Source organism: Sciurus vulgaris (genome assembly GCF_902686455.1).
Source record: "Sciurus vulgaris genome assembly, chromosome: 9".
Classification (NCBI taxonomy): domain Eukaryota; kingdom Metazoa; phylum Chordata; class Mammalia; order Rodentia; family Sciuridae; genus Sciurus; species Sciurus vulgaris.
Genome location: NC_136469.1, coordinates 144666875 through 144680889, shown reverse-complemented (window position 1 = coordinate 144680889; position 14015 = coordinate 144666875). Strand labels below are relative to the sequence as shown.

Here is a 14015-nt window from a genome sequence, read left to right as displayed (position 1 = left end):
CAAAGATGGAGTGGGTGGGTCTGGTGTCTGGGGAGGGCCCGTCTTTTGTTCATAGCTGGTGCCTTCTGGCTGTATTCCATCTGGTGGAAGGCAGTTCCTTAGGCTCTTGGATAGGGCACTAATGTCATCTTCGAGGGCTCTGCCCTCATGACCTAGCCACCTTTCAAATCTCCTAATACTAATACCATCACAGTGGTGATTAGCTTTCAGCATATGCATTTTTGGGGACACAAACATCAACAGGGGAGATAATGGGAAAAGAGTGAGAGCTACTATTTCATCTTTGCTTCATCAGTTTTGTCTGCCAGAAGCACCTCCTCTAGTCCTATAAAATTTTGTTGGGGCTGGGGCTGTGGTTCAGTAGTAGAGTGCTTGTCTCACACATGCAGGGCACTGGGTTTGATCCTCAGCATCACATAAAAATGATATTATTTCCATCTATAAGTAAAAACTATTTTTTAAAAAAGCTTTGTTACTGGTTTCCTGGTCTCCATTCTTGCTCCCCTGTCATCATTCTATACATTAGCCAGAGTTCTCTCAAAAGTGTACAGCCCACTCTGACATTCCTTACTGAAGCTCTCCACAGCTCCCTTCTGCATTAGGAATAAAAACCACCCTTCTCATGGAGCCCTATGGGTTCAGTCATTTTCATTGGTTGCAGTCATAGTAGCTTTGAGGGGTCCTGGGACATGCTGAGCTTCCACTGCTGCCCAGTCTTGCCCTGCTGTAAGCCCTTTGTTCTAAGATGGGATAGCTCAGCTTAGCTCCTCAGAGAGGCCTCCCCTGTCCCAGTCTCCAAAGTAACTGGATTGTATAACTGAGTGCTCTGCTCCAAGTAATATCTGAGCTGGAACCTGGGCTCTGCCTCTATGGGGTGGCTTTGGACAAATGCTTTAGTATCTATGAACATGAGTTTCTCATTCATAAAATAGGGCTAATGATACCTACCTCCAGAGTCATTGTGTGGATTGAGATAAGGCAGGCAGAGTGGTTGGTGTATAACTACTGGACAAATGGTCATTATTATGTCATTCATTCACTTAGCAAACACTAGAGTGCCGTGAGTCCTGCCCCTTGCTTGTCAGTTGGGACTGAGGTGTTTGAGGAAGGCACTCCCTTGTCTTCCCCTGCCCCTTAAGAAGTTTCCTTTTTGGGGATATTGATGACAGTCATGAATCGCAATCCCATGACAATAAGCCAAGAGGGGAAAGCACAGGGATTGTGGGAGAAGGCAGGTATCTGACTCAGCTCCGTAGGGTGCAGTTGTGGGGAGGGGTAGCCTGAGACCTTGCTCACTATCGAGTGCCCAACGAGGCGGGGCCCAGGTGGCATCTCGACCCATTCTCTCAAACTCCACTTCAGTGGCAGGATCATTCGAGACCTTAGGGGAGGAGTGAGGGAACTCCGTTTTGCTGACAAAGCGGAGTCTCTGAAGGGCTTTTAGCAGAGTTGATTTGATCACACGAGCGCATTCTGTCTGTGGCGTGAAGAATGGGTCCGGATTAGCAGCTGTGGCTGCAGCTCGGGCAGGAGTGACAGAGGCAAAGAGACACGGGCAGATTCAGGAGAGAGCTTAAATGGAGGCGGCGGTCACACATGGCAGTGCCAAGCTCGGCCGCATCTGGGACCCGTACCGCATGGAACCAAAGCCAGGGCACGTGTCTCCTGTCTCGGTGCGTCTGGAGCGCAGGTCCCAGGCAGGGTCCCTTTTGCCTGGGTCCAAGGACAGGCTGTATCTGGGGCTTGCTGGTGATGGATAGGGCCCCCAGGAGGCGGGTCCAGGCAGTGGCCCAGAACTCTGGCCTGGACCTGGGGGCCCTCGGGGCCGGCAGCACCTGGCAAGGTGGTGAGAGGTGGCCGGATCGGCTCCGGGTGCGGGCATGCCGCTCGAGAGAAGCGCGGTCTTTGGGCCCCGGGACCCTAACTGAGCCGGCGAACATCATCACCGTGGACTCACCAGGGCGCTGCCCAGGGCCCGCGCGGCAGCCTGCTGCCCTCGCACTGACCCGGGGCTGGCCAAGGTCACACGGCTGCAGGTAGAGCGGAACACTCGGCCAGGGCGGGGCGAGGTCGGCAATGCTTTCCCAGCGCGGCCCCAGCTCTCCGAAGTGGCTGCGGGCTCCCGTCAGAACCGGAACCGCGCGACCCCCGCGCTACGGCGCTCTGCGCGTCCGCCACCCCGCCCGCTGCCGACTACAGCGCCCACAAGGCCGCGCGGTAAGGCGGGGCCGGAACGCGGGCGCGCCCATGACGTCACGATCCGCCCCGCCTCCGCTGGGTGCGCACAGCTCGACGGGAGTCGTGGTCCCGCCGCGAGCGCCGCGGCAGCGGCGCGGGCGGCGCGGACTTCTGCTCCCGGCGTGCCTCGCGCGCTGGCGACGTTAGCGGCGGGCGGGGCAGCGAGGCGAGGGGCGGTGGCGCCCGGGAGGGCGGAGTGAGGCGGGGGAGGGCGCCCGCGCCCCTCCCCCTCCCGCCGCTGCTTCCCCCTCCCCCGACGTAAACTGGGATCCCTTTCCCCTTGTGTCCGCCATATTGGACTCTAACTCTGGTCAGCGCCGGCGCCGGGCCCGGTGGACTCGCCGTCCCTCCCGCCAGAGGCCGCCTCGCAGCTCCCGCCCGCCCCGCCCTCCCCGCCGCGGAGGCGACCCGCGCCGCGCCCCCCGCCCGGCCGGCCGCAGCGCCCGCCGCCGCCTCCGCCGCCGCCCTCGCCGCCGCCGCCGCCGCCGCCCGCGGCCCCGCGCCCGCCGCCCGCGCCCCTTCCCCGCCCGCCGCCCGTCCGCCCGCCCGCCCGCCCGCCATGAGCCCGGCCGATGCCAAGCGCGGGGCCAGGCGCCGGAAGAACAAGCGCGGCGGCGGCGGCGGCTCGGGCGGCGGCCACGGCGGCGCGAGCGGCGGCAAGGCCGGCCCGGCGGCAGCGCTGCGCGGCCCTCAGGCTCCGGGCCCCAGCGGTGCGGCGGGCCTGCTGGGCGGCGCAGCGGCGGCCCACGGGTCCCTGGGCGCGGGCGGCGCCGCCGGAGGCTACTTTGAGGTAAGCGCGGCGGCGGGGGGTCGGACCGGGTGGCCGCGGCCACCGCCCCCTCGCGAGCGGCAGGCGCGGCGCCGGCGGATAACGGGCCGCCGGCCGCTGACAGCTCGCGGCGCGCGAGGCGGCGCCGGCACCGGGCGCTGCGGCCTCTGCGTCGGCCGCTCGGCCCCGCGCTCCTACCCGCGCTCTGACTCTGCGGGGCCGGGCGAGGCGTGGCGGAAAGTGCCCGGGAAGTTGGCACTGCCTCCCGGCGTGGCCGTGGAGAGCCCGCTGACAGCCTCCGGGGCGACGGCCCGGCCCCGCTGCCCTGGGTGCTTAGGGGCAGCCGGGCGTCGGCGTGCTCGGCGCGTTTGTGGTGTGTGGCTGGGGAGTTCGAAAAGGAATTATTTTCGATTTTGTTCGTAAAGCCTGCGGTGGTGGGCTGCTGTCTCTCTTCGCTGTCGGTTACGCTTTTGAAGACGGTATTCGTGTGTGGGTATGCACTTGGCATGGGCATTTCCAGAGATTGCGTTGGCCCCTGAAAGAGAATGGTGTTTTTCAAAAGTTATGTGAGTTTTTACAGCGTTGGTAGGACTCTTAAATTGCGTTGTTTTAAAGACATTGCGATTAGAAAACAAAAAGCCTTGGAGTATTTGTGTGTCACATCTTGGCACAGATTGTTTTATGCGAGCTTCCAGATACTGTGTTGGAACAGTATATAGAGAGGGTAGATAAGAGATCATTGCTTATGGCATGACTTTCTGATACTTGCGCAGTTGTAGGAAAGTACAGAAATGCATGTGTGATTAAGTTTGAGCTTGAACTACTCACCGTGTTTTCTGTAGTGTAAGTGTGGTTGTTGGAGTTTATTTTGCATCATGTTGTTACGTTTGTTTGAGATCCTGGATCATAGTCCTGAGTGTATATCTCCAGAGGTTGCCCTTACCCATTTCCCTCTATAGTTCTTGGAATCAAGGATGAGAGACTTGTGCATTTGAATCAATTGGGCTTTTTTTTTTTTTTTTTTTTTTTTAGTTATTTTTTAGTGGTAGATGGACACAATATCTTTATTTTACTGATTTTTATGTGGTGCTGAGAATCAAACCCAGTGCCTCGCATGTGCTAGGCAAGCACTCTACCACTGAGTTATTATAATCCAGCCCTCATTGGGCTTTTTAAGGTCAGTGTTTGTTGCTCCTGGGAGGGGAGAGTGAGAGGTCTCTGTGTGCAGATCCTTTGCAAAAATGTTAATAGTGTTTGCTATGCCCTTTTCTATGGATTCAGTAAAAACCAGTTGGTAGCCCTTCATACCATTTAATGTTTTAATAATTTCCATTTACTTTCTAATATTTGGTTAAAATAAGCTTTTGGTTGTTACTCTGATTACTCTGTTTAAACTCAGATAACCATATACCTAAGTATTATTTTTAGCAGTACTGCCCTGTTCTGTTAAACTTTTGTGTATCAAGGGTTTGACCCTAACCCACTATAAAAAAGAAAACTTCTCACATACATTCATACCAACAAAAGTTTTACAGAATGATATTCTATTACTTTTGATTTCTTCTGTTCATTTTTATTAATAAAATACTTGTGGTTCAGAATGTATATATATATATTTTTTTTGGTTGTCAGGGACTGAACTCAGGGGCACTCAACCACTGAACCACATCCCCATCCGTATTTTGCATTTTTTATTTAGAGAGAGGGTCTCACTGAGTTGCTTGCTGTTGCTGAGGCTGGCTTTGAATTCATGATCCTTCTGTTGTCTCAGCCTCCCAAGCTGCTGGATTACAGGCATGTGTCACCGCACCCAGCTTCCTAAACATGTTCTTGATACTGATGATAGAAGGTCTTAATGTAATTCTGAAGGCCCTGAGTTGTTTCCCCACAGAGGGCAAGTTCTCTGGGTACCTTGTCATTTTGCAGAACAGGCATTCAGCAATATCAGCAGGTAACAGTTAGTGGGGCCCGGCCTGTATTTCTCAGGAGCATCTGCATTCATTCAGTCACCAAGCCAGAAGGTGGCTCAGAAAGAAGACCTAGGAGAAACACTGTCTTCCTCCTCAAGAGGGGTCCCAGCCCTACTGCCCTTTGTGCTGAGCACAGCACTGTTTCTTATACCCAGGACCACTTCTATCAAGGTGACTCCTGAGTCAGAGAGGGTATTTATACATGTGAGTAGCTTCTACCAAGATATGAAGGCTGTGGGAGAAGTAGGAAAACATAGCTTATAGAGTCTTTGGTCCAGTACCAAACTGGTATACAAAGCTTGGGGGAACACAGATTTCGGAGGATTGAGCCCTGTGCAACCTCTTAGGGCACCCAGGTTCTAGTATTGTTGTGAGAATTAAATTAATGCAGAGGAAGTGCTTAAACAGTATCTGGTGACCTACAGTAAGTGCTGTATTTTCATGGTCATTATTTTTCAGGGGGTTGGGTTGGACTTTTTTAGTGACTCTGCTGCACGATGCTATTGATCCAACTTTTTCCATTTGTGAAATGGAGAAACAGTACATGTGATTTTAAAATGTTGGACAGGGTGCTGAAGCTACAACCCAGTGGTAAGAGGGCTTGCCTCGCATGTTCAAGGACCTGGGTTCAATCCCCAGCACCACAAAGAAAAAGAGAAAAAAGCAATGTTGGTCATGGGTTTTAGACTAGGCCTTTTCTAACTGATCTTGTGTGATCATCTGCTCTATCCTGACAGGTAAGGGCCAGCCATGAGATGAACAGTTGGTAGGTGAAGCATATTATGAGTAGGCCTTATTATTTGCATTTCTATTTCGAAGTGTGATTTTCATAATGCTTATGATGTATTAAGTGAAAAACTTAAAGAGCAGTATTTGTAGGGCCTGTGTGTGTGTCCATCTTGGCATAGGAAAGTCTGACATGGTGTGTGCATGCCAGACACTTTGTGATGGGCTTTTGGAGACTTAATTTTCCCTTTTTCACATGCTTCAAGCTTTAAAACTTTTCACAACCTGATATTACAAACACTTTTCTTTATTTCAAATAAAATTAGGCTTTTTCCATCTTTTGGTAGTTAAACATCTAGTTATTATGTATAAGATAAAAATAATAGCATCAGAATTTTATTTTCTGAATAGCTGTCCAAAATTAAATTGTACATGTATTATTTACAAAAAACAGAATTCCTCTATTATGGAAGTTGATCTGTGTCACTTGTTAAAATATTAAATTACATTAGATTTATACTCATGGAGGACTGGACTGGAAATTTAGGGCTATTTTTGAAATTCTGTTAGAGATGTACAAAAGTATGCCATTTGGGGTGGGGGTCAAAGTATGTTTTCAAATTGATGTTAACATTTTAAAGTCAGAGAAACAAACCTGTGGTAGTATAGGTAAGGTAATAGTTGAGGTGAAGCATTGGTAAGAGTGAGTCCTTTTTCACTGCTAAAGAGGAAACAGAGGAGTTTGGTTCATAATGTTGAAGGCCAGCCACTGTGCATCCTGAGGTTAGGTGGTGTGACTACTGCACAAACAGCCCTGATGGGATTATGGATGTGTGGTATACATCAGATACACCTAGATGTCTTTTCTGTGTGGTAGAAATTGCTACCGTGATGAAGTGAGGCTCCTTTCACATTTCCTTTAATAATACTCTGTAGTTCACACTTGTGTTAGTGGAAAGGAGTTGAGTAAGAATCTAGAACTTCGAGACCTTGGAGAATAAGTTTAGCTGGATGTGGTGGTATGTGCCTCTAACCCCAGCTATTTGTGAGGCTCAGGCAGGAGGGTTGCAAGTTTGAGGCCAGCATGGCAATTTAGCAACACTGACTCAAAATAAAAAATAAGGGCTGGGGATGCAACTCGGTAGAAGAGAGGCCCTGAGTTCAATCCCTAGTACTGTACCCATCCCCTGTGGGGGAAAAAAAAATTAGTGGTTTAGCTTCATTGTCACTGTGATTTAGTGTTTCTGTATGTATGTACATGTGTGTAATGAATATATCAGGATACAGTGAATGTCTTTTGTACCCCAGAACGGGCCCTGCTTGTTTTCAGTCATTCCTACTGCCGTTTTGTTTTGTTTTTTGGTATCAGGGATTGAACCCAGGACACTTGACCCCTGAGCCACATCCCTAGCCCTGTTTTGTATTTTAGAGATGGGCTCTCACTGAGTTGCCTAGCACTTTGCTTTTGCCGAAACTGACTTTGAACTCCCAATTCTCCTGCCTCAGCCTCCTGAGCTGCAGGAATTAGAGGGTGCTCCTACCTACTGTTCTAATATGTATCTTTTTGATGGTATTTTTATTGGTATTTCATAGAGAAGGACATTATTGTCCTGGGGTTCTTTAGCAAAGTGTTATATTTGAGGCTTTTGGGTTGATGTAGCATTTGATTGTTCTTTTTCATGGCGTATACATTTCCATTGTGTGACATTTTATCTATTCTAATAATGATGGATATTTGGGTTTTTTTCTTTTTAAGGCTGAAACGAATTGGAGCTGATAAGCATATGTCTTTTGGTGGGCATGAACACTCGAGAACTGGTGTATGTTCCTGCAAGTGGAATTGCTCAGTATTTGTATGTTTCAACTTCAGTAGATTTAGCCAGTTTTCGTAAGGGGTACTGTTGCGTGCTTATCATTAGAAGTTAGCATATAATGAAATTGATTTTTTTTTCCAGTCCTGGGGATTGAACCCAGGTGTGCTTTGTCACTGAACTGTATCCCTAGCCCTTTTTATTTTGAAACAGGGTTAGGCTAAGTTGCTGAGACTGATCTTGAACCTGTAGTCCTCCTGCCTCAGCTTCTCAGGTGGCTGGGATTATAGGTATGTGCCACCATGCCTGGTTTTCTGGTTTGTTTTTGGTACTGGAGATTGAACCCAGAGGTACTTTACCACTGTATCACATCCCCAGCCCTTTTAATTCTTTATTTTGAGATAGGGTCTCATTAAGTTGCTTAAGACCTTGCCAAATTGCTGAAACTGGCCTTGAATTTGGCATCCTCCTGCCTCAGACACTGAGTAGTGCCAGCTATGCGGGGAACCACAGAGGCTGAACTGCTGGGATTACGGACATGTGCCACCAGGTGGCATTTTGTTTGTTTGGAGGTTTAATGGGAATTGAACCCAGGGGCACTCAACCACTGAGCCACATCCCTAGCCCTATTTTGTATTTTATTCAGAAACAGGGTCTGGCTGAGGCTGGCTTTGAACTCGTGATCCTCCTGCCTCAATCTCCCAAGTCGCAGGGATTACAGTTTGCGCCTCCCTGCCCGATTCTTTTTTGTTTTTTTGAAACCTGGTCTCACTATGTTACCTTGGCTGGTCTCAAAACTAGAACAGGAGTGGTCCTCCTACCTCAGCCTCCCAAATAGCTGGGACTACTGGGACTACAGTAGTTGCACACAATCATGCCCAGCTTTGATTTTTTTGAAGTGCTGTTAGTTGGATTTTGGGGGTGGTAGGGCATTGCTGTGGATTGAACCCAGGATCTTGCTCATACTCTCTAGCCCTGTTATTTGAATTTTAGCACAGGTATAGTCCCACTGTAATCACTGTCATAACCAGGATACAGAATAGTTTCATTATTCACAAAACGGCCTCATGTTATCCTTGTGCAGTCATATTCTCCCTAGTTCCTAAGCACTTGGTGACCACTACTGTTACTTGTATACTTTTATTTTTCAGAGGATTCATGTAAGTGTATTCATACAATAGCAAACTTTTGAGGCTGTACTCTATTTTACCTAGCATAATACTGAGATTCATTCAAATTTTGCATATACTGGTAGTTTGTTCCTTTCTACTTTCACCAACCCCTCTCTCTGCTGGATATGGAACCCAGGGCCTCAGGTATGCTAGTCAAACACTCAACTACTGAGCTGCATCCCAGCCCTGCTCCTTTTCACTGCAGGGAAGTAGTCCATTGTATGGATATACCACAGTTTATCCATTCTTCCCTTGGTGGATATTGGGATGGTTTCTAGTTTTTGATTTTGTTTGTTTGTTCATATGGAATTGCTATAAACATTCATGTGTGAGTTTTCGTGTGAAAGTAAATTTTCTTTTCTCTAGGGTGCCAAGGAGTAGGAGCTGTGTCATATGAAAAAGAAACTACTAAACTATTCTCCAGATTAGGTGTAGTGTTTGGCCTCCCACCAGCAATGTGTGGGAGTTCAGTTGCTCTGCATCCTTGGTAGCAGTTGGTATTGTCAGTAGTTTCTATTTTAGCCATTTTAATAAATATGTATATAGTGGCAGTATAGTTTTAGTCTGCATTTCCCTACTGACTAATCATATTGAACACTTATCATGTGTTTATTTCCCATTCTTGTATTCTCTTAGAAGAGGTTTTGGTTTTTTTTTGTTGTTGTTGTTGTTTTTTTTTTTTTGTAGTTACAGATGGTGCATGCTTGTAAGCCCAGAGACTCAGGAGACTGAGACAGGAGGGTCTCAAGTTTGAGGTCAGCCTTAGCAACTTGGTGAAGTCCTAAAGAATTTAGACTCTGTCTCAAAATAAAAAATAAGAAGGTTGGAGGTGTGTTTCAATGGTTAAGTACCCTGAGTTTAATCCCCAGTACAGGGGGTGGGGAGATTGTTTGTTTTGTGTGTGCACTGACAATTGAGCCCAGGGGTTCTACCACTGAGCTGCATCCCTTATTTTGAGATAGGGTCTTGCTAAGTTGTCAGGGCTGGCCTCAAACTTGTGATCCTCCTGCCTCAGCCTCTCGTGTTGCTGGGTTTATGGGTGTGTGCCACTACACCTGGAGAGTTTATCTTTTTTTTTTCTTCCCCCTCTTATGAATGATGTTTTTGGTGTCATGTCTAAGAACTTTGTTTCTGTCTCAAGTTATGGATATTTTTCCTTATATTCTAAAAATTTCATAATTTAGCATTTAGATCTGAATCATTTTGAGTTATTCCATGTAAGGTAGGAAGGTTAGGTAAGCGTTCCCTTTTCTTTCTTTTTCCTTTTTCCATGTGGAATTCAGAGATTGCTCCAAACTCATTTGTTTAAAGTGGCAAAAGTAACTGGTGGTCTGGAGACATAGCCCAGTGACAGCATGCCTAGCATGCCCAAGGCCCTGGATTCAATCTCTAGCACTGCAGACTAGCAAGCTATCCTAAAAACCTATATTTGTGTGGGTTATTCTGGTTACTCTGGTTTGTTCCATTGATCTATTGGTCTGTCCAGTGCTGCACTGTCTTGATTACTGTCTTAAAAATTGAATAAGGTGATTCCTCCAGTTTTAAACATTTAAATGATTTATTTTGTGTACTGGGAATTTAACTCAGGGGCATTCTTTACCACTGACTACATCCCCAGCTCTCTTTATTTTTTATTTTGAGACAAGGTCTTACTAAGTTGCTGAGGCTAGCTGAACTGGGATTACAGGCGTGCATGACTCTGCCCTCTGGTTATTTTATTTCTTTGTCATTTGTATGCATTTTAGAATCAGTTTGCATATATCTGTAGTTAGTTCTTCTGAGATTTGGTTTGAATAACCTTAAATCTATACATAGATCAGTTTGTGAAGAATTGACACATATTTACTATGTCAAGTTTTCCAAAGCATAAAAATGATGTGACTGTAATTAATTGGTTGGTTGATTTATTCCATCAGTGTTTTATAGATATCAGTGTACAGATCCTGTACATTTTTTGTTAGATTTCATGTTTTCAAATTGTTAATTTTTCTTAGCTATTTCAAACCTGCCTGCGTCCCTCTTTTTCTTCTCTATCTCCTTTTCTTCTCTCCCTTCTTTCTTTCTTTTATTCTGTTGAACCCAGGGCCTTGTGGGTGTTAATAAGCACATGCTTTACCACTGAGCCACACTTCCAGCTTATTAAGTATTTCATTTTCCCCCCAATTATTACAGTTCTTGGTTATTCATTGTTAGTGTATAGAAATATAATTTGAGCTGGGGTGTAACTCAGAGGTAGAACACTTTCCTAAAGACAGTAGAATGAATCAGACATAACTTTCCTATGTTTATATATGAATATACCACCAATGAAACTCTACATCATGTACAACTACAAGAATGGGATCTTAATTAGAATAAGTTATACTCCATGTATGTGTAGTATGTCAAAACACATTCTAGGCCTGGGGTTGCGGCTCAGTGGCAGAGCACTTGCCTAGCTTGTGTGAGGCACTGGGTTTGAGTCTCAGCACCACATATAAATAAAGGTCCATCAACAACTAAAAAATATTTTTAAAATTGTTTTAAAAACCACATGTAACGTCATGAATATCTAAAAAAGAACAAATTAAAAACAAACACACACTTTCCTAGTATGCACAAGATCTTGGATTTGGTCCTTACCACTGCAGAAATAAAAAAGGAATATAACTTTTTTTGTGTATTTCTTTTCTGTCCTTCAATCTTGCTAAAATCATATATTCTGGGATTTGTTTTGTGGATTCATTGGGATTTTCTGTATAAACAATCATATTGTTTCTCCTTTGTTTTTTATTCTGTTTTTCTTTTATTTTTCTTGTCTTATTAAACTGGCTAATACTTTGGTGCTCAGGATCCCAAGTGATGAGAGTAGACATTTCTGCCTTTTTGTGGATCTTGTGGGGGGGGGGGGGGGGAGCCATTAAGTATGATGTCTGCTGTAGGTTTTTTTTTTTTGGTAAATACTCATTATCAGATTAAAGAAGTTCCTATTTCTGGTTAGCTGGGAGAATTTATTAGTGAATGTTGAGTTTTTTTCAGAGTTTTTTTGAGTCAATTTATTGTGGTCATGTACTTTTTTAGACTATTAGTGAATGGATTGATATCACTGATTTTGGATATTGAACCAGTTTGCATTCCTGGAATAAACCCTATTTGGTCAAATCAGAAAGTATATTTCATATAATATTACAATTAAAGCTGAAAATATTAATTTGTATGATTAATGAAAGTTAATTAAGCAGCTGTCTACAAGAACTTGATAATAAATGATATATATGTAGGTTAAGTAAAAGGACAGAAAAAGATATGTCATGCTAATACTAATTAAAAGAAAGATACTATGTTGTTGGATATTACTGTTATTTGTGTGTGTGTGCGTGTGTGTGTGTGTGTGTGTGTGTGTGTGTGTGTTACCTGGAATTGAACCCAGGGGCTTCCATATACTAGGCAAGCTCCCTGATGCTGCCACTTTTTAAAAAATTTTATTTCGAGTTAGGGTCTTGCTAAGTTTTCCAGGTTGGACTTGAACTTGCAATCCTCCTACTTGGCCTTCAGAGTAGCTGGGGTCACAGCTGAGTCACTATGCTTGACTTCTTTGGGTTTGAGATTTTCAGGTATAGACTTTACTTATTTAATTTTTTTTTTTTTTTTTTTTTTTTTGTACTAGAGATTGAACCCAGGGGTGCTTAACCACTGAGCCCATTCCCAGCCCTTTTTAATATTTTATTAGAAACAGGGTCTTACTGAGTTGCTTTGTGCCTTGCTAAGTTGCTGAAGGTGGGTTTGAACTTGTCATCCTCCTGCCTCAATTGTTCCTGTTCTTTTTTTTGATTCTTAATAAGTAAGCAAATGTATATTATAGGTGTGTGCCACCACACCCAGCTGCCAGGAGTGCTTATACATCCCCAGTTCTTTTTATTTTTTATTTTGAGACAGGGTCTCACTAAATTGCTGAGGCTAGCTGTGAACTTGGGATCCTCTTGCTCCAGCCTCCCAAGTCACTGGGATTATAGGTATGTACCACCATGCCCAATACCTTTCTTTTTTTCTTCTTTAAGTATTGAATGCGCTCAACTAATTTGTAAGCCATACTTTAGCTGCATCACACAGATTTTTGTATGATGTACTTTCATTTGTATTCAATTTAAGAATTTTCTAATTTCCTTTGGATCTTCATTGACTCATGGGTTGTTTTAAAGTGCACTGTTAAATTTCCTGTTCTCTTTTTGTTACTGAGTTCAGTCTAATTGAATTGTGGTCATAGAACATCTTTTTATGGCTTTATTTTTTCAAAAATTTTAAAGTTGTTTTTCTTAGTGAATATTACACATACACTTAAAAATGTATTTTCTGTTATTATTGGGTGGATTTTCTTTAATTCTTTATTCTGTTTTGTGGTACTGGTAGTCAAACCCAGGGGCTTTCCTTCTGTGCCACATCCTTAGCCGTATTTATTTTTTATTTTGAGACAGGGTCAGGCTAAGTTGCTAAGGTCTCAAACTTGTGATTCTCTTGCCTCGACTCTTAAGTAGTTGGAATTACCTGAGCTTGGGTGGAGTGTTTTCTAAATGTCAATTAGATCTGGTTGGTTAATGGTTTTGTTCAATTCTTGTGTATTCGTACTGGGTTTTTTATTTATTTATTTATTTTTTTGGTTTTTTGATTTTTTGGTTTTTGTTTTTTTGGTCTACTAGTTCTTTTTATTGCTGGGAAAGAAGAGTTGAAGTCTATTATTAGAATGTGGGTTTGTTGACATCTCTTTACAGTTTATTTAGTTTTCCCTTCATGCATTTTGATACTTTGTTTTTGGATGCATATACAGTTATGATTGCTTTGTTTTCTTGATGAATTGACCCTTTTTGTCATTTAAGTTATGTTCCTCTCATCCTTAGTTGTCTTTTGGCTCTGAAATCTACTTTGTCTGATACTAATATAACTGCTCCAGCTTTCTTTTAATTAGTATTAGCATGATATATCTTTTTCTGTCCTTTTACTTAACCTACATGTATATCATTTATTATCAAGTTCTTGTAGACAGCTGCTTAATTAACTTTCATTAATCATACAAATTAATATTTTCAGCTTTAATTGTAATATTATATGAAATATACTTTCTGATTTGAGGCCTTTTTTCCTGGCTTAATTGCTAATTGAGTATTTATTTGGTACGAGTATGGCATGCTTGCATCTGCCTCGTATTTCATATAGTTCTCTTCATGAATTATTTTTTTTTTTTGCTTTTTTTTAATTGTAAACAAATGGGATACATGTTGTTTCTCTGTTTGTACATGGCGTAAAGGCATACCATTTGTGTAATCATAAATTTACATAGGGTAATGTTGTTTGATTC

At 44.3% G+C, this 14015-nt stretch overlaps 1 protein-coding gene across 11 annotated transcripts in view; it reads left to right on the top strand.

The window, feature by feature from the left end:
• Positions 1 to 14015, top strand: part of FAM193A (family with sequence similarity 193 member A) — a 154299-nt gene continuing 140284 nt past the window's right edge. For 10 of the 11 annotated variants that reach the window (XM_079154369.1, XM_079154378.1, XM_079154377.1 and 7 more), the window contains exon 1: positions 2783 to 3028. In XM_079154369.1, coding sequence (XP_079010495.1) covers positions 2798 to 3028 — 231 coding nt within the window. In that variant the 5' untranslated portion in view covers positions 2783 to 2797. Of the gene's footprint in view, positions 2037 to 2782; positions 3029 to 14015 lie in introns of those variants that run through there. The other variant, XM_079154370.1, reaches the window with a different exon arrangement.